This window comes from Xylona heveae (genome assembly GCF_001619985.1).
Source record: "Xylona heveae TC161 unplaced genomic scaffold L228scaffold_3, whole genome shotgun sequence".
In the NCBI taxonomy this organism is placed as follows: domain Eukaryota; kingdom Fungi; phylum Ascomycota; class Xylonomycetes; order Xylonales; family Xylonaceae; genus Xylona; species Xylona heveae.
In genome coordinates, this window is record NW_017264195.1 from 1326393 (window position 1) to 1344704 (window position 18312).

The following is an 18312-nucleotide window of genomic DNA, read 5'->3' on the forward strand; positions in this document are numbered from 1 at the left end:
AACAATGTTGTCTGCTGACAAGGCTTCAAATCACATTACATCGGTTAAAGGTGGGCGTGAATGACAATATTGAGCAAGAAGGGTAGGAACAAAGCGGAGTAGTCAAGTCACTGGTCGGGCTATCGGGGTGTCGGGGGGGGGTGTGTGAGAGGAAACCAGATGCACATGGACCCAAGGATGACACTACGGTAGCTCTACGGTGCCTTCATGGCGTATAGGGAATAAGGGAATAAGGAAAGAGGCAGCGACCAGCCCAAGTCAAGCTCGAGGACCCGTAGTTTGATGTGCTAGTCAGGTTCGTGGCGGGGACTCTATTTTCTGGGCCCCCAAGGATTTTTTGGCTGAGTATTCGGTGCCAAACGGGGGGGGGGAGTTAAAAGGTTGGGGGGGGGGGAGGGGCGAGGGGGGGAACTTGCCGACCCTTTTGGGGAGAGAGTCAAATGCCTATTCGGGTCACCAGAAGAGAGATTGTTCGTACGTTGTTGGTACGGTATGGATCCGAGCACGTATCGCTTGGAGAAAATCATTGGGTCGTAGTTAACGACACCTTTAGCGATTTACTGCGGTATCGCCTGCCTACTGCTCGGCATCCAACACTAGCGGCGAGCGTGGAACGGGAACCAGAGGAACCAAAGGAACCAGAGCGACCCCCCGAGACGGGGCCAGACACTCGGGTTGGAACGACAGTGAAAAGAGCACCAAGAGAAAGGAGGGCTTCTGTTGAAAGCGTACTGGTGAGACTACTGCGTTTCTCATTGCAAAGACGAAATTTGAAGAAATCGCAGAGGGCTTCACTTCCTACATCGCAGTTATTAATCAAACACAACTTTGCCCATTGAAAAACTGTAAGTGAACGGGTCGTCATCACAAAAAGGTGATGAGGAATAAGAGGAGAAGCGAGGCGTCAGAAGGGCAGGTCAGCGGCGTGTGCCAAAAAGCCTTCCCAAGGCACCGCCAAGTCAAGGTAGAGGAGGAGGGGTCGTGAGGGCCAGGCCAAATGTACTCTACTCCGTATGCATGGAAGAAGAGCGAGTGGCCCCTCTTTTACGATAATCAATCGATTTAGTAAAAACAACAAAGTACAGCCAGCATCCCTCCATATAGTAGAGCTTCGAATGTACCTCTCTCAAGGGCGTCTTCTTTTAGTCGACGATAATGCTGCCATGTCAGGTAACTTATGCAGAATGCAATCGCAAAAAGAACAAAAGAAAGAGAGATCAGCGCCTCGCACATGGAAAAGTACTTCTAAGGGACGAGGGGGCGTCTCACACCCGTCCCCAATCGCTCAGATCCATCGTTCCGGGTTGCCCGTCGAGGGTAATGGGAGCCGCCCGCCGCCCCCATGTCATGCAAAAGCGTAGGGTAAAAAGGTACCCATTTGGTACCTAGCCCATGTCTCATTGCAGTCTCAGTACGACAAAAATACCCCCTTTTCCAAACTCTTCATATGTATCTTAGGCAGGTACTTTGCCCTAGCACGTTCGCCGAGATCGACAGAGATGATCCAGAAGTGTGAAATATAATCGAGTACCTTGTGCTCACTTGCTTTGCTTTTTTTGTGTGTGTGTGTTGATTCTGAGTGTCTGGATCAGGAGATTCCGTCTCACCCCTCCCGCGGAAGTTGCCCGTACGGTATATATCATTCGTCTGGAAACGCATTTTTCTTTCTGCAGGAGGCTACGGAACAGAGCGACACTTTTTCTAAGGAATGTTTCCGATATCATTGGGCCCACGCTTAACTGCTCTTGACGTGGTAACATGCCAAGGGCATCATCAGCAACATCCACCGTACGGCTGTAGACGGACCATGTTCCGAGCCCCATAAATCGTCAGCATTGTCGTCCACACATGGCAGCGACGGTATTTCACGAGAATGCCGGTTGAGTCTTATTCGCAGAGGATCACTGACAATTAGCAGCTGGTCGGACCGAAACTGGAGCCGTCTCTCTTCTGCGAGACAAGGGAAGTTCTTGTGATAGCCAGTGACGATTCGAAGCATGAATTCTAAGTCCGAGTCTTAAGAGTGCTAATGTACGGAGGTTCCTACGTAGCCCGTTGTAGGTATAGGTACCTAGGTAGGTAGGGGGCGGATGGGGCCATGGGGCGGCGCGAGGCGAGTCTTGCCGAAGATGAGTCGGAGTTGGCGAGGAGCCCTGTCCTCAGCATTGGTGCCATGGAGGACATGTGAGCGGACCAATCATGTCATGATATTCCTGAGCTCTCGGTCCGGGCAGAGGAGGAGCTTCCTCTCATTGGGTAATCTTACAGTGAAATTATTCCACAAGAGAGTGTGTGAAAAATTGACGAGTTTGAGTGTAGTCTGAGACCGAATGACCTCAACCTAGGTACTGCATGTGTCGGTGAGGAGCCGGCCTTGACCACTGTTGAGTTGAGATGACGGCGTTGTAACATAAAAGAAGCTTGAGCAGCGTCTACTCCCGTAGAGCAACGTTTTCGCGAGTATCCGGGAATGCTGTGCGATTCTGAAATTATCCCACAACTCTATCGCATGTGCGTCGATGCTCATTCAAATATATAGTGAACGGTCAGACAACTGACGAAGCATCTCCCTTCCTTCGTAAATCACATTTGACATTCCCGTGCTTGACCTTGCCTCATATCTCACATATCAAGTATACCATAAAATTACTAGCGGTATAGCGCGCAAATGCAAGGTACCCGCAGAAGACCCCTTGTATAAGCTACCTAAGGTAGGTAGATATCCAACCTCGGATGCGGAAGGCAGGTTTTTGGTCCATACCTGCCAATCTCTCTTCATTTGCTAGTTAATTTTAAAACTTGAGCGTTGTCCCTGTTCAAGTGATGGTCAAGATGGTTGTTGGATTATCAAATAAGAAATTAAATGAAATAAAACTGTGAGAGGCGGCTGAATGACGAAATATAGTGAGACGGTGCAAGACTAAAACAGAGACAGCAGTGTAAAGATTATACCAAACCCATGAAGAATTGTATCTGAACCGGATACAAAGTTTTGACGGAGATATAAAAAAAAAATGTGAGAAATAAAAATGCCGTGGATGACCAAATATTTGACAGGGGAAATGAAAAGGCCTGCCGACTAAAATCAGGCCGGCTCCCACCAAACCCTAAACGCCAGAATAAATAATCCCAGATAAGGATGCACATACGATTCCAATGACCTCCGTTACTGTTGTTACTGCTGTTGTTGGCGCTACCTCTCCTCTTCTTGGCGACGCAAACCGTCTTCTTGCCTCTTTTGATTAGCATTTCCTTGGCCGCTGTTGTTTTCGTCCTTTTGGCTCTTTTGCTCTTCCTCCTTCTTCTTTTGTTCCTCTTCCTCTTCCTTCTTCTTCTTCTCTTCTTCTTCTTTCTTCTTCTTCTTCTCTTCCTCTTCCAATCTCTTCTTCTCGTGATCCTCAAAGTTTCCTTGCGGGTTGTCTCCCCACCAGGAGCTCTTCCACATATGCTGCACCAGAGACCCATCATCCTCGGGCTTGCCTGCCTTGCTATGACTCTGACCGGGCGCGAAGGCGTTTACGGGAAGGATGAGAACATCTCCAAGTAGCTTTGGTGACTTCAAGCGCGTAATGTCATGTGCAGTGATGTTCTTGCCGGCCTGCTCCGTAAGAATTTCAAAGACAGCGTCTGTGAAAGCGCCGGGTCCTGTAGTTGCAATGACATCTTCGCTAAACGTCTTGACGCGGTTAAGCGTGGTATTCTGCTTGTCTGCCATGTCCCATAGCGACTTGATCACTCTGTCTACAACTGTCTCGATGATAGGGTGACCCGGCTTGGACATGATTGTCCACTGGCAGAATTGGTAGTTATAACGCCAGCCAGACCACTTTTGACCATCAGGCTCATCGACCTCGATGCCGACAACAATATTCGTATCTTCGGCATACCAGGAGGGAATCCAATCCCGCACGGGCTTGAGGTTCTTGGTGTCGATATCAGAGTAGACGCCGCCATCGCCAAGCAACAGGAGGTAGCGCAAAAAGTCGGAGCGTAGGATAACGCTATGCAGGGAAAGAAAGACTTCGACAATGTCCGGGCGGGTTGCGAGGAAGGTGTCGAGCACATATGTCTCGGCTGCGGCGTCCGTGAGCAGCTCGTAGCGATATTCGGGGTTAAGCTTCTTCCACGATCGCACGTTATCGAGGTCACCGCCCTCAAGCATGGACACGGGAGACTTCCAGCTCTGCCATATTTTCTTAGGGAATGGAACTTCAGAAAGGTCGACGGTCGCGTTGGGCTTCGAGGTGGACTGAGGTGCTGACGGGCACAGAAATCGTGTCGTCGACGGCAGAATGCCCTGATCTCTCTGAAACTGGAACACAAATATGGCAAAGAAAAAGCAGGTCAGCAGCGCTATGATGGCGAAGCGCTTCGGAAACATGGCTGGAATTGTTTCCTAGCGATCGAAGAATCGCGAGGACGAGTAGACGGGCGCGTATCTGAGGAATGTGGCCTGTAGCACTCTTTGCTTCTTTTCCTGGGCAACGCCTACTTTTCTCGAGAGACGCGACGACAAGAGGAAGAGAACGAAGAGCTGGTGTCCGTTACGGAGTAGGTAGATTCCCTAAACCTCTGGAGGCGAGATTGGAGCAAAAGTGGGGACCGATTCGCGAGGGGATCAAGGGTGTAAATACAAGAGACAAAAGGGCCCAGAGACCGGGACGATGAAACCCGAACGTAAGCCCGCCCCAAATAAAAACCGATTCAAAAGAGGGTTTCCAAAACGTCGCGCAAGCAGCGTTAATCTGACTGTCATCAATTTTTGCTCTCCAGGGTACCTTGTCAGGGGGGGACCAACAGGGTCTAGTCGTGGGCTTGAGGGACGGCTTGTCGACGCTTCACGCACGACCCAACCCAACCCTAGCGCTCTTATCCTTCTTTTCCCTCTTCCCCTTCGCTCCCACAAGCACACACGTCGAGCAGATCTTCAAATGTGCGTAAAAGAAAGGTCTTTTTTTTTATTGGCTGGAATATCGACGGTTTCTCTTCAATGTTCGATCGAGTTTGCCAAATTGTGGGGGAATTACAACCCGGGTGGATTGACCGACTAGAACGACCTCTAGCGCCGGGCAGGGTCGTATGGCTCAGCCTGGTTCAAAGTATAGCTTTCCGAGGATTTCCTTGTCCGTCGTTCTAAAGGCTCACTCCGGTAGAAGTAAGAGGAAAAAGAGCGAGACGATGAGCAAAAGATTCAAGCGTGCGGGCTAATGGGCAAAGTAATATAAATTGCCCATAAATATCAAACGGCTAAAAGAGGGCGGCTTCACTTGGCCACCTAACGCTCAAGGTAAGGGCGAGAGAAGGTAAGGATTTGGGGGGCTGTCGATGCCTCCTTCGTTCATGGTTTCAGCTACAGTACCAGACGCGTCGCGAGCCCCGCTCAACATTCCTTTCTCTTTTCGCACCCAAATTGCTATCCTTCCAAACCTTTGACCACATATTATTTATTTGCAAGGAGAGGAAAAAGGAGTCACTAACTTGAGAGGTTGGCCCCAGATATGTTGCTGGACCAGTAATATTGTCAGATTGCTCCTTTGAGCTAACTTTAACCGTCAACCTAGAGATACTGCTAACATGGTACTCGTATTCGCAAGCTTACCACAGAGATCAACACCACTAAAGTCTTTAGGGAGGACCTTAGGTAAAGTTATATATATATATATCATCAGATGACGAGAGACGAATATGCCCTTTCATCATCTACCCCATATCTTGGTTTGTTGAAACCTTTTTGCATCGCTGACCGTCAATTGCGAGTGAGATATTACCCATCTAACTTTCTTCAAGACTCGTAGATTTTGGCGTGGGGGTCACTAAGAAAGTGTTCAAACGTAGCAAACGATCTACCTACCTAGAAGATTAGTAGCGCTCAAATATAACATCCGATAAAGTTTGGAACTAAAGTTTCAGGGCTAAAACTCTCGTTGGAAAAGCAATTGCCAATGGAAACAGTCAGCATCTCCTTTCTCATATGCTGAGTGGTGCACGAATTGAGAGCGAACTCCGCCCGTGCTAATAATTCTTGTCATACCTTTGGTCAGTGGCACTCGTAAGCTCATTTTCACAATGTCAATGTTCATATAAAGTATGTGCGGTAAGCTTTTCGAGGCTTGTCAATATACCAGTTTTAGCCTCAGTACAATGATACTTTGCATGCCGTATGCAGGTACCGCTTGATACCGAGAAACAGCAGGTTGTACAGAAATGGGCGGAACGAATTAATAAGACGATAAGGGAGAATTAAGCCTTCTCCAATATTGCCCGCACATAACTTCTCGGTCCCAGCGTCTGCGGCCATATCAATATCTACCTAGGGTTAAGCGTCTTCTAGGATTGCTCATGATCTGAGGGGCCCGCGTACAGGCTCCTCCAACCTAACACTTTTCCTCAGAATATTGATTCTGAACCAGTCGAGACCTACCTAGTATTTGGACATCAAGGTGTCCTTATGAGCCTGCATAAGGAACATTTGCCGCCTTCAGAAGAATGCCCTGTGCTTTCTCCGATCAGAACAAAAAAAGATTAGAGAACAATCGTTATCGCTGATGCTCTGCGGGGCGTAGCCTTTTACTTCCGTGGCCAAGATGGTCCCTGCAGCGCTCTTGCCCGTTCCAGAAGCGTCATCGCCAATAGGCGCGCCGCGTTAGATCTTGTGCGGACACAGAAGGGGGAGCGCTCTCAGATTTCCTGGGCCCTTGTAACTAACTGATGAAAAGTAGAATACCTACTTAGTCGCAAAAGGTAGTAAAAGGCAGGAGGTAAATAGGGCGAGATACGGAACCACATTAGCTCTGGACGCCGATTCGAAAGGGCCCCAGTAGATCGATCTTTTAGTATTCCTCCTTAAGCTAACCGTCTGCATCGTAAAATATTTCCCTTTCGGACGTTCCACTGCTTCAAAGAAGACCGATTAACAAAGTGAACACAAAGATGAGATCTAGAGGGTTTGCGGAGAAATAAAAGGGCTGCGCAGGGGCATCGGAATGCTCCACTTAGTTGACCAGGACGACAGGGCTAGTGAACCCCTTCGTTAGTTCCAAGTGAAAGATGAGGAACCTCAATGACGCCCAGAGGATGCTGGGTAAGATAGGGCAACCTACACTCAGGGGACCCAACTTATTATCCGTAATAGCACTGCACTGGCCGTGGCACAACTGACTACTGCCTGAATTTCCATGTTTCCTCATCCCGACCGTCAATTAAAGGTCTTAATGGAGTTCATATGCAAACACAGTGTGGGACCCGCCAATAGTCTGCAGGAATCGACATCTGCTGTTGAGCGCACGGGCGCTGAAATGCATCGACATCTGCAAGGCTAGCGCGATTGTTTCAAGGGCGGAGAAAGGGTATAAATCAAGCTCATCCCATATCAAGTCAAAACATCCTGCTAGATAAGCCCTGCAGCGTTATCTGGCTGATTCGATAGAAAGAGGTCATGGTGAGGTTAGCATGTTCTGCTGCAGTCAGATGTAATTTCCATTCTTGGCTGTGCGAAGGCAGGGTTTATAAATGGAATGAAGGGTGACACAAATTGGAAATTGGATGCCAATCACGCAAAGAAATGTCATGGCGGACACGAAACTCCGAGGGGGCTTATTCGCTTGAATCGTGCTTCAAGCCCTGTCGGACACTCACGTATCTCCGTCCTCTGCCATATTGCACCGCTCATGAAGAATCGCTGAAACCAGTGCTGACAATGCACGAAACCTTGGAATTGTCGTGTTGAAACTGGGAGGCTTTTACGACAAGGTGAGTCCGTCGAGTATGATAATATTAGGAGAAATAATTGTCTAGGAATATTGAACGTAAGCTGCTCCGACTCTTATCTCTGATTTGGATGAGAGCGCAGGTAATTGCAATGAGTACGTAGACGACCGTTGTCCACCGAAGAGGAGAGTATGTGATATAGAATAGGAAACGACAAGCGACTAAATTGCTGAAGCCTTGGAAGCAAGCAAGTTTATTCCACATTCTGCACAATCCAAAGAGAAGACTGAATGCGAAAGGCGTACTCTGCTAGTACTGTGCTTACTACTGGGAGACAACAACGATGAGATTGATGCTGATGCTTCTTCAGTGGAGAAAGACGCAGAGTGATTTGACTTAAGTGAACACAATTAACAAGCACTTTTCGCGGCACATATCACATTATGAGCTTCTTAAGGGTAACAGTACGCGATATGATCCAGCTGTTCGTCTCACCTTGTCTTGCTTTTCGAAATTGGACATCCTTCTTCCCTAGACCAGCCAAACCTGTCTTGCATATGATCAACTGCGCTCAAGCAGTCTATAATTGAAGCGACTTGCAGAACATGCCAATTTACTGGGACCACCATCCAGGACTAATCTTCTCGTAGAAAGTGCCAGTAAGAACATCGTTCCGCATCTCTCTGATGATGGTTGACCAAATTTTGGGCTGTACGCATATGATACATTTCGTCTCTTCGCTCTCGCACTTTTCAACTGAAATGTTTTCAGGGAGCCGGGTCATTTGGCTCCATCTTACTAAGAAGCGTGACAGGAAAAGCGACAAAGAGTAACTTTACTTTATTCATGAGAAGGTCCATTATATTGGATTCATGTCTTGTCAATCGACCAAGGCGACGTTGGCGATTTGCCACATGACGCGGGAAAGTATCTGCCATGTCTAGTCCTTTGCAGTCTTCGATGTTGCTGCGTCTAGGGCGAGGACTTCTCGTACTTGATTGAAGGATAGATGGATCCTTCGTCACGAACATTGCGTCAAAATCCATGAGAAGTTTACCATGCTGACACAATATCAAACAATTTTTATGGTGTGGACGTCTATTTGTCTAGGCAATCTCACCCTCTGGCACTTGTATACATGAACTTTGCACGAACCACTTCTACTGAATCGGATGATGCAATATACAAGATTCATGGTAGTGTGGGTATGTAACCTTTTTCTATTGGGTCAAATGCGGACATGGGACACATGATGATATGCCTAAAGAAGAAATAGACGACGGAAACTTCCCACAGGCCTTGGGAGGCGAGAAAGGCTTAGCCAGGTCAGTGACCAGGAAATGAACAAGTCAGTTTGACTTCTTTTTCCCTCAACGATATTGGCTGCCGATGACAATTGTTTGATCGCAATCTCGGGACTAACAGGGCAATGATGAGTCTGCTATAGGACAAGTAAGTGCAAAGCCAAAAGAATCTCTGACAGCGCTAGGGAAGGGACTAATGTCACGGCGGGTGTATGGTAAGATGTGGATGCTGACTTTTTCGGAGACTTTCCTGAAGACAGCCTATCTGTGTCGTCAACTCAAAGAATGGGGCACGCACCAGGCTGGAGGTGGAGCCGGCTTGACAGGGTCAAAGCAACGGCCCCACTCAACAGATTCGAGAGTCGTGATCGACACTCTTACGGAGCTTAGGATTAACTTCAATCCGGACGGTCAAACCCGCAGCGGAAGAACCGTGCCGTCGAGCATCGTTGACCACCAAGTTTCGTCGATAGCCGAAAATCCTACCAAGCAATCTTGTCGGAGGTTTCATCGACGGATAATTCTTGATTGGCATGCACGGTTGTTGTGGCCCATCAGATATTCTGTGACGACCCATAATCTCTTACCTTCTGGGTTGAGGCCTCACAGTTGCCTCTAACTCGGCGCCACGGACGTATAAGGACTCAAACGATTCTCCTGTTTTTTGGGCCTGCAACGTTATCCGAGGTAAAGAGCACATGGGAACGGGCCGGAGTCTCCACTATGAATTCGTCGAATCCCAAAACGAGCTATAGTCTAGATGGTCGATGAAGCGGGTCGAGAGATGATAACGTTCATATGATGACCAAACGATAAGACTGCGGGGTAGGTTTCGTGTGGGGAAAGCGCTATCTTGAAGAGAGGTTGATGCCTTGGTTTGCGAGGTGGAAGCTCGACATCCTTGCAAAATGTCCATGACCTGTCTCAAATTAATTTATCCGAGGAGTGATGGCAGTGCCGATGGAACCATGCTTTCTCCAATCAAATCACCATTGTCGACTTGATTTATCGGATGCCGGTCAGGTTATGAGTCGGTTCGGATAAACATTTCGATGTCAAGTTCCTAGATCCCGTGGGATTAACCAGTCCGGATGATTGAACCCCGGAGCTCGGAGCAAATACGAGGTGGATTGGATAGCAGAAGCTACATGATCCAATCAGTACGCAAAAGAGGTCAGCAACTTTTTGGAATCCAAGCATGTGAGTAAATCCGGGGCGAACGCCGGGGTTGACATGCGACGTGGGGAGAATAATTACTAGCCCTCTTGGTTCATTAGGACGGACCTGCGTGAGGGGTACAATGGCCCCGGATTAACCTAGAGCTAAGAGGACGACCCTGAATTGCCAATCACTGGCTCGTTACTGAGCGATTTCATGCTTGCCCCGGTTGACTTTAAGGTTTGACGATGACCGGCGTTTACGGGCATGCGGAGAATAATAGGTAGTCACCGAAGCCCCCACGCTACTCGGTCAGGATTCGTACGAGGGCCCATGTACACAATATTATCTCGTTGATGCGACGGCTAAAGAAGAAGAAGAAGGCAGGATGACGGAACTGACAAGGTTATCCCAGTTGATCGACGGCTCTTTTCACTCTCTCGGAATGAGATTAATGAATGCGGGGTATGACATCGGCTATAAAGACAGAGGGGTTGCTTTGTAGCATTTGAAGAGAAGGTTTGAGAAAAGAGCGTCGAGGTTCATCAAATTGATCAACGGGAGAGTAGAAACCGGCGTGTTGAGACCAGACAAGTGCAAATCACGGCGCGTGCAACGAAAGATAAGGTAAGTTGAAGTTACGTTTGATAACGAGAACCTTAACGGTCTCCGCTAGAGAGCGAGAGATGACCGACCTGAGACCCAATCCTTCGCAAAAGAGCGTCGAGGGGCACGTCCCCTTAGTGCGAATATCATGCTGGTACCGAGCCCGCGGGAGCTACCTTGCAGCTAACGCCGATTAGGTGCAAATCGTAGGTATCGACAGAGGGGCCGATACTTGAGCTTCCCGAACAAGCATCGGTTCAGGTACGCCCACAAATCGTCCTGGTTCCGACATCCCGCCAAGTCCACCCGCAGCTTAAGCCGTTCGGTACTTTCACTTGTACCTGGCCCCATCCCCCCCCCAATCCATCAATTAAGCTCTTCTATTCGTAAAATTTCCCGCTCTCGTGCGACGACCATCCATTATGTCGCCAATGGATGAGACCCCAAACGCTCAAGAGCTTCCCAAGGAGCCAATGGTTGTGGATGGCGACAAGAAGGACGAGACCATCTCCCCGTCCGATCGTATAGTTGCTACGCATCATGATCGCGCTGTGTGGGAAAAGCGAGAAATTTACGGCCCTCCAGGTATGAGCTTCTCCTACAATTTCATTGTTGACATTCTTGGGGGGTGTGTGTGTTCATTGTTATTTGCTGACAATTATCTAGGCTTCCGAGGCTTGTTCAGTTCGACCTATGTGGCCTTGTGTGCTATTTCCTGTGCCGTTGGAGGTCTGCTCTTTGGATACGAGTATGCATATGACGCCTCCCGAATCATCTCTACCTTTAGCTGACGATCCCTTAGCCAAGGTGTCATTTCGATCATCTTGACCGAGTCTCAGTTTCTCGACCGAATTGGCCGCGTCGCCGACAATGCACCAGGATCAGGTTTCTGGAAAGGATTTCTCACGGCCATGATCGAATTGGGTGCTCTGATCGGTATTTAATCCAATGGCATCACGCGAGACCGTCAGGACGGACACGTGCTCACCGAGTCGCTAGGTTCTTTTAATACGGGCTGGATGGCCGACAAGTTCTCCAGAAAATATACTGTTTTCATTGCAGTCTGCGTCTTTCTTGTCGGTTCGGCACTGCAGACTGGAGCTGTCGATTATGCCATGCTTGTCATCGCCCGACTCATTGGAGGCCTTGGAATTGGAACGTACGTCTTTCCTCCATGTTGAGAGATTCGGATCAATATCGCTGACGGAACTTTACCCGCAGTCTGTCCACTGTCACACCCTTGTATATTTCTGAAATTTCTCCGCCAGAGATTCGAGGCGCGCTTTTGGTCTTGGAAGAACTCTCAATTGTGTCAGGAATTGTCATCGCCTTTTGGATTACATATGGCACCAGATATATTGCCAGTGAATGGGCTTGGAGACTACCATTTCTCATCCAAATCCTTCCAGGAATGTGAGTTTCTCATCCTCGGAGCATTTGTTGCATACCCTGGGCGTTCAGTTGACCAACGTACCAGTTTCCTCGTCGTTGCCGTCGTTTTTCTTCCCTTTTCTCCCCGATGGCTTGTCGCAGAGAAACGCGACACGGATGCTCTGGAAACACTGGCAAAGCTCCGCCAGCAATCCATTTCAGACGCGCGTGTGCAGCAAGAGTGGTATGATATTCGGGCCGAAGTTGCTTTCCACCAGGAGATTAGCCGCGAACGTTACCCGCGGTTTCAAGACGGCAGCCGGTCGAGTCGTATCAAGTTGGAACTTGCCTCTTGGACCGATTGCTTCAAGCGAGGGTGCTGGCGGAGAACACTGGCCGGTACTGGGTTGATGTTTTTCCAACAGGTAAGGACTCCTTCAATCTTTTGGTCATCTCCTCTGCGACGATTACGGGACGTCTAATCGGCATCACTAGTTTGTGGGAATCAATGCTTTAATCTACTATTCGCCAACACTCTTTCAGACCATGGGTCTCGACTATTCGATGCAGCTGGTCATGTCTGGTGTGCTTAATATCACACAACTCGTTGGTGTCGCGAGCACTTTGTGGACCATGGACAAGGTTGGCCGTCGGCCTCTTCTACTCTGGGGCAGCGTCTTGATGACCATTGCGCACATCATCATTGCCGTGCTTGTGGCCCTGTTCTCGGACAATTGGCCGGTGCATCGGCCAGAAGGCTGGGCCAGTGTGGCGCTCCTGCTTCTTTACATGCTCGCGTTTGGCGCCAGCTGGGGCCCGGTGGCGTGGGCGATGCCGGCAGAGATCTTCCCCTCCTCGGTGCGAGCCAAGGGAGTCGCCTTGTCCACGTGCTCCAATTGGCTCAACAACTTTATCATTGTAAGTGCTCCAATGCGATGGCCGGGCATTCTTCACGCAAGCTTCTGACAATTCGCGCTCCCTTGTAGGGTCTCGTTACACCACAACTGATTCAACACACCAATTATGGCACCTACATCTTCTTTGCCGTCTTTTGTTTGCTCTCGGGCGTCTTCACCTACTTTTATGTTCCTGAAACCAACGGTCGCACGCTCGAACAAATGGACCATGTCTTCAAGGACCTGGGCAACGAGGAAGAAGAAGCCCGTCGCCAACGCATCGAAACTCAAATTATGGGACACGAGGCCGCTGGCGCTGTCATTGCTGAAGCGACAGAGCGGTTGAGCAATCACGCCGTTTAAGTTTTAACGACTCATGACCTCTCTCCCTTTTTACGGCCCGACTGATGTGTTTTTTCAACTATCATGATTCATGTCGACGTGTTATGATTGAGGTGCTGCATTTTGATATTTTGATATATCCAACATGCAACAATCTCATATGTTGTTCAACACGGATGAGACGCTCCTTTCGGCGCAAGACCAGGCGTAAGATCAGGCGCTAGGATGATGAAATTTAATTCTTTTCTTTTTGGACTAGTCGATTGGGCTCTGTGGCGATACAGCCCTTTTTTGATGCTCCATCTGTATAATGGACAGTGGATTTGTTGTGCTGGACTGGGTTTATCGTTTGCAGGAAGCATTTTGTTTGGCACTCAGTGTTGCATCATCCCATTGCATTTGGTCAGAAGCATATAACGTGGCATGGTATAGCGTTTGTCGTCGTTCGTTTGGATCTGTTTTGAGGAATCATGGACCGCGCTTAACATTTTTATTATTTTTTCGACTTCTTCGGTATTGGATGGATCGGATGAGACTGGATCCATTTAACCCGTCTGTCTGACCTTTACTACACGGCGGATAGACTTTTCTGTTAGTACGATGGGAAAAGTCGGTTCTTCTGGGCCGTATCCATGGGTGGTATTTTAACTCATTCATTGTACATAATTGTTTCAGGCCGTTAATATTCCACGAGCCTAGATTTACATAATACATAATATAGATGGTATAATATGATGAGATATAAGGTATGCAATAGATGTATTAGAATGGTTAAATTGATTTATGGCCGAGTCTGGAGGTGGAGTCTCGTAGTGTTGATAAGCAAGACTACCGATCGACCCCGCGACGCTCCTTGCTCACTTGAGTCAATCGGAGCGGAGCTGGGGCACCTCCGCTTCACCGCCTGCTCGCCCTTTGCAACGCCAACAACTCACTCAAAACGACACGGTACACGACAGACAAGAGAACAGAAAGACAATACTTGCCGTCGGGTTTGTCGTCCTTTGTCGCTTGAGCCTTCAGTTGGCGCTCCCGTTCCTGACGACTTCACTGCTCGTTTCTTTGGCCGGTGTCACATTCTCCTCTTGTACGACCTTTCGAATGAGCTAGGAACAGGATAATAGAATCCGTGGCTATTCTGTCCGCTGCGCATTTTCTATCCAACAGCCAGCTTCGCAAAATACTTTGCCCTTGCAGAGTATAGTCTCTTCTTATTTACTAAAGACTAGCGCCAGAATCCCTCCCTTGGAAATCAAGACTTTGTGAATCCTAAGGATCTGAAGCACAGAGACGCAATTCGAATCGGGCGAAACTCTGCAGCGACTACTGCAACTTCGAAAGAAGAGCTACACAAGCCGATACGTCACGAAGCGCTCTCCAGGCGCTGATAGTGAGAGCTACGACGGTCCCACAGCACTTGATCTCACTACGACACTCGTTCTTCGTCGAATACATACTAAACCACTCTCGTTTGCGAGTAGAGTCGATCAACAAGAGGGCCAAACATACTCAATCGAGTTAAAGCATCAATTAGCCTGGGAAAGTCCAATTCCAAGGCGAACCACAACGACAGAAGGAATCAATAACAAACAATCTGAGCTTCGAATTTCGAGGCCGATACCAAGGAAGCCCCTCGGGTTGGTTACAATTCCCGAGACGTGTCGTCAGATATACTGCATCTTTGAGCGCGCAACTGTGGCTTAGACCTTTTCTTTCGTGGGAACTGCACTTCTCGTTGCCTTCTTAACAATAGCGACAAAAGATTTGCACTTGGCGCATACGAGTGCATCACATAATCAAGCAAGCAGTGCGTCTGTGTTTTCATCTTGGATCATCTCACACGCGTCATTTGCAAGAGCGTTTGGTTCTAGAATCGACTTCACCATGGCATCCTTTCTTACGGACCTGTGGACCTCCATCTTCACTCCCGGGCCAACGCCTACTCTTCTCGTGGCCACCAATGCAACTTTTGCTGCCCTGCAATCTCTCCTCCTCGTACTCCTCATCTCAACATACAGCATCCATTTTCTGGTTTTATCCTTTCTATCCGGGGGTCTGTGGTGGGCTATTAATTGGTTTGCTGCAGAGCTCAGGGCCGCAAATCAAAAGGAGGAGGAAGCACAGCGGCTGAGAGACTTACGGAGACAAAGGTCTGGAGGGAACAACGGTGCAGATAATGGCGAAGCGGATGATGAAACTGAGAACGATACAGAAGTTGAAGCCGCTGCGAAAAAGGACACAGTCGCTGCTAAAAGTGGCTCCCGTGAAGATACCCCACTCCCGGCCTCTACAGTAGCAGCGCCAAGTTCTGAAGGAGCTGACGAGCCTGTGCGGGTCGACCCCGGCTCTGTCTCTAGCTCAGGATTCCTCTCGGCGTCATTAGATGAAGCAAATCTCAACGCGCTCCGAAAGCGGTTCAGCATCGGGGATCGCTCTGGCGGCGAGTTTAGCACTGATAGCGAGTGGGAGAAGGTGGAGGGTGAGAATGATAGAGAGAGGTAGACTAGATTGACTCTGTTCTTGATACCCGTCTGACCTTGCACACCCTTGCCTGTTGATTACGGTTATATGCTATTGGTAAGATCTTTACGTATTGATATCATTGACAAGTAATATCCTGCTCGTGATATGGAGACTATCAATTTATCATATTGTGATACATATTACGATTACTATGTCTAGCTACAACGAATGGAGTGCCATAACATTGTTTTTGTATCATCGTATCGTATTGAAGGACCTAGGGACGTATGATATGCTGCAATCACCACCAAGAAATAAATACGCAGGCAATCCAGAAGATGAATAACCTTTAAACGTGATATATAATTTTCCTGAAAGAATAATTCTCTTGATTTCATCCTTATACTAACTTCCTGATCCTAGCCCTGATGTTGTTGCTCATGTTTGCTGTCTGGTACTGGTCCACGGTGCACGGAACAAACCCATCAAACTAGCCGCATACGGCAATCGTCACACCTCTGCTTTCCATCGCTCAAGTTCACCAACCGCGAACTGCTCATAATTCTACGACTTTGAGCTCATCACCATCATCACCGTCTCCATTGGCTGGTGTATTTGAGAGAACTTACTCGGTCGCACGAATTGCATCGAAATCGGTCGCTTCATCCAGCGCTGCAGTTCAAGTTCAGCAATCGTTACTTCCAAACGACTGAAGTGAAACTTTACCAGAGCTCAAGCTCGTACAATTGCGCGCTGCAACGTCCACTTGCAGAATACCCGCTTCGTCATAAGCGCTTGAGTCAAATTCATCAACTTGCAGACCTCGAAAATTCTCAGTCCTCTGTCAATCCCTCGCCGGACCTTTTGGACAAGAAACCGTCTGCGGACTTAACCACCTCGTTCGTGGATTCAAACGCGACTTTTGATATAGCGAGAGAAGAGACAAGGAAAAACCGAAAGCACAGCATAAGAAAATACCCGTATCGCCCGCGGAAACAAATTCTCCGAAAAACCGTTTTCAAAGTTTAAAGACATACGTCAAGATGAAGCTCGTTAGGTATGTCGTAGCGCTGTTTCAACGGAAAATATCACATTATACCTTGATTGGAGTATATTCTGGGGGCATTCTGAGGCAGAGTGTTGTTGCGCGGGGCTTGTGGGTTTCTGGCCTGGGTCTATGTCGATGCGTGTACAGGTTGAGTGAATGGAGTATGACGGAGGCACTGGGGGATGGGCTCTACAACCAGTCCAGAGTGCAGTACAAGAGCGCAATAGATGCAGACTTGAAGGAGCGTATTAGCCGGAGCAAGCAAAGGCTGAGCTGCCCTGGTCATGAGCACTTGAGTCTGATGACATTCAAGTCTACACTGCTGGGTGGGAATTACTCGCAGCTTGATTCTAGGATGCGCGTCTAGCTTTGGTGTACTCGCTCTGGATTGCTGGTCCACGTTTACTTGGAAATCAAGATTCGAGGCCTTCTTGACTCTGGACTTACTCAGTCATTTCCACGCCTGTGCCATTCTGCCGCTCGAGACTACTCCCGCTCTTTCTCTTCTGCTCACTTGCACTTCTCTCGAACCTACTTGAACACTGCTCAACGGAACAACCATTGCTAACGATATGTTGTTTCTTGCAGATTTCTCATGAAATGCGCCAACGAGACGGTGACTATTGAATTGAAGAATGGTTAGTCTTCCCCCTATCACTCTTTCCCTGAAAACCCGCTGTATTGGCTCCTCTCCTCCCTGCCCACAGCTAACATGTCCTCTCGTAGGAACCATTCTTCACGGCACCATCGCCTCGGTCACCCCTCAGATGAACACTGCCCTGCGTGCCGTCAAAATGACACCCAAGGGTCGCGACCCCATCTCGCTCGACACCATCAACGTCCGCGGCTCCACCATCCGGTACTATATACTACCGGACTCGCTCCCTCTCGATACGCTGCTTATCGACGACGCGCCCAAGCCTAAGAACAAGGCGCGCAAAGAAGCCGAGCGAGGCGGCGGCGGCGTCGGCGGCGGCCCCCGTGGCGGTCGGGGCGGACCTCGTGGTCGCGGAAGAGGCAGAGGACGAGGACGCGGTGGAAGAGGATTCTAAGCCTGTTACTTTTCAACTCCTTGATTGATGTTGCTGTACCCCTTTTCCTTTTTATCACATCTCTTTATCACACCTTTTCACCTTTCCATCTCCGCCGTATCGCATCATCCTCACCCCTCACTTCCCTTGGCTCCAGGAATTCCTTCTGGCTTGTTCGCTTTTCGCCTCGTCGAGCGACTAGTTTATCTACGTCATTTCTCTTTCCTCCATTTTCATTTTTTTCTTTGTCTTTTCCTTCTCTTTTTTTTTTTTTTCTTTTTGTCTAGAAAATAAGTGGAATTATTTTCCTCTTATCGCTTCAAAATTTCTTTTTATCTATTAGTGCCTCCCCTTTTCGCCCCGTGTCCGAGGCAAGTTTGTCACTC

At 48.7% G+C, this 18312-nt stretch overlaps 4 protein-coding genes across 4 annotated transcripts; 3 read left to right on the plus strand and 1 right to left on the minus strand.

Annotated features, from left to right (window-relative positions):
- Positions 1–2927: 2927 nt before the first annotated feature.
- On the minus strand, positions 2928–4693 carry L228DRAFT_94955 (glycosyltransferase family 32 protein). The gene is made up of 2 exons (XM_018337000.1): positions 3392–4693; positions 2928–3337 (listed from the first exon to the last, which is right to left on the minus strand). The coding sequence occupies exons 1-2, from the start codon at positions 4379–4381 to the stop codon at positions 3194–3196; spliced, it is 1134 nt and encodes a 377-aa protein (XP_018189901.1). The 5' UTR covers positions 4382–4693; the 3' UTR covers positions 2928–3193.
- Positions 4694–11197: 6504 nt separating this feature from the next.
- Positions 11198–13405, plus strand: L228DRAFT_266692 (putative MFS monosaccharide transporter; the record flags this gene model as incomplete). Its single annotated transcript, XM_018334894.1, has 8 exons — positions 11198–11360; positions 11442–11523; positions 11578–11711; positions 11775–11934; positions 11997–12188; positions 12253–12571; positions 12642–13064; positions 13133–13405. The coding sequence occupies 8 exons, from the start codon at positions 11198–11200 to the stop codon at positions 13403–13405; spliced, it is 1746 nt and encodes a 581-aa protein (XP_018189902.1).
- Positions 13406–15268: 1863 nt separating this feature from the next.
- L228DRAFT_237288 (putative ER membrane protein) lies at positions 15269–16089 on the plus strand (the record flags this gene model as incomplete). The annotated part of the gene is made up of 2 exons (XM_018330915.1): positions 15269–15863; positions 16067–16089. The coding sequence occupies 2 exons, from the start codon at positions 15269–15271 to the stop codon at positions 16087–16089; spliced, it is 618 nt and encodes a 205-aa protein (XP_018189903.1).
- A 333-nt stretch (positions 16090–16422) lies between these two features.
- On the plus strand, positions 16423–18196 carry L228DRAFT_245274 (Sm-like ribonucleo protein). Its single transcript, XM_018332120.1, has 3 exons — positions 16423–16904; positions 17484–17533; positions 17622–18196. Exons 1-3 carry the CDS (start codon positions 16891–16893, stop codon positions 17945–17947), a joined length of 390 nt encoding a protein of 129 aa, XP_018189904.1. The 5' UTR covers positions 16423–16890; the 3' UTR covers positions 17948–18196.
- The last annotated feature ends 116 nt before the right edge of the window (positions 18197–18312 follow it).

Coding starts and splice junctions, on each gene's coding strand:
- L228DRAFT_94955 (XM_018337000.1), bottom strand. CDS start 4,381: ATGTTTCCGAAGCGCTTCGCCATCATAGCGCTGCTGACCTGCTTTTTC. Junction 3,338..3,391: donor AAGGAAACTTTGAGGATCAC/GAGAAGAAGAGA, acceptor GAAGAAGAAGAG/AAGAAGAAGAAGGAAGAGGA.
- L228DRAFT_245274 (XM_018332120.1), top strand. Junction 17,534..17,621: donor GACTATTGAATTGAAGAATG/GTTAGTCTTCCC, acceptor GTCCTCTCGTAG/GAACCATTCTTCACGGCACC.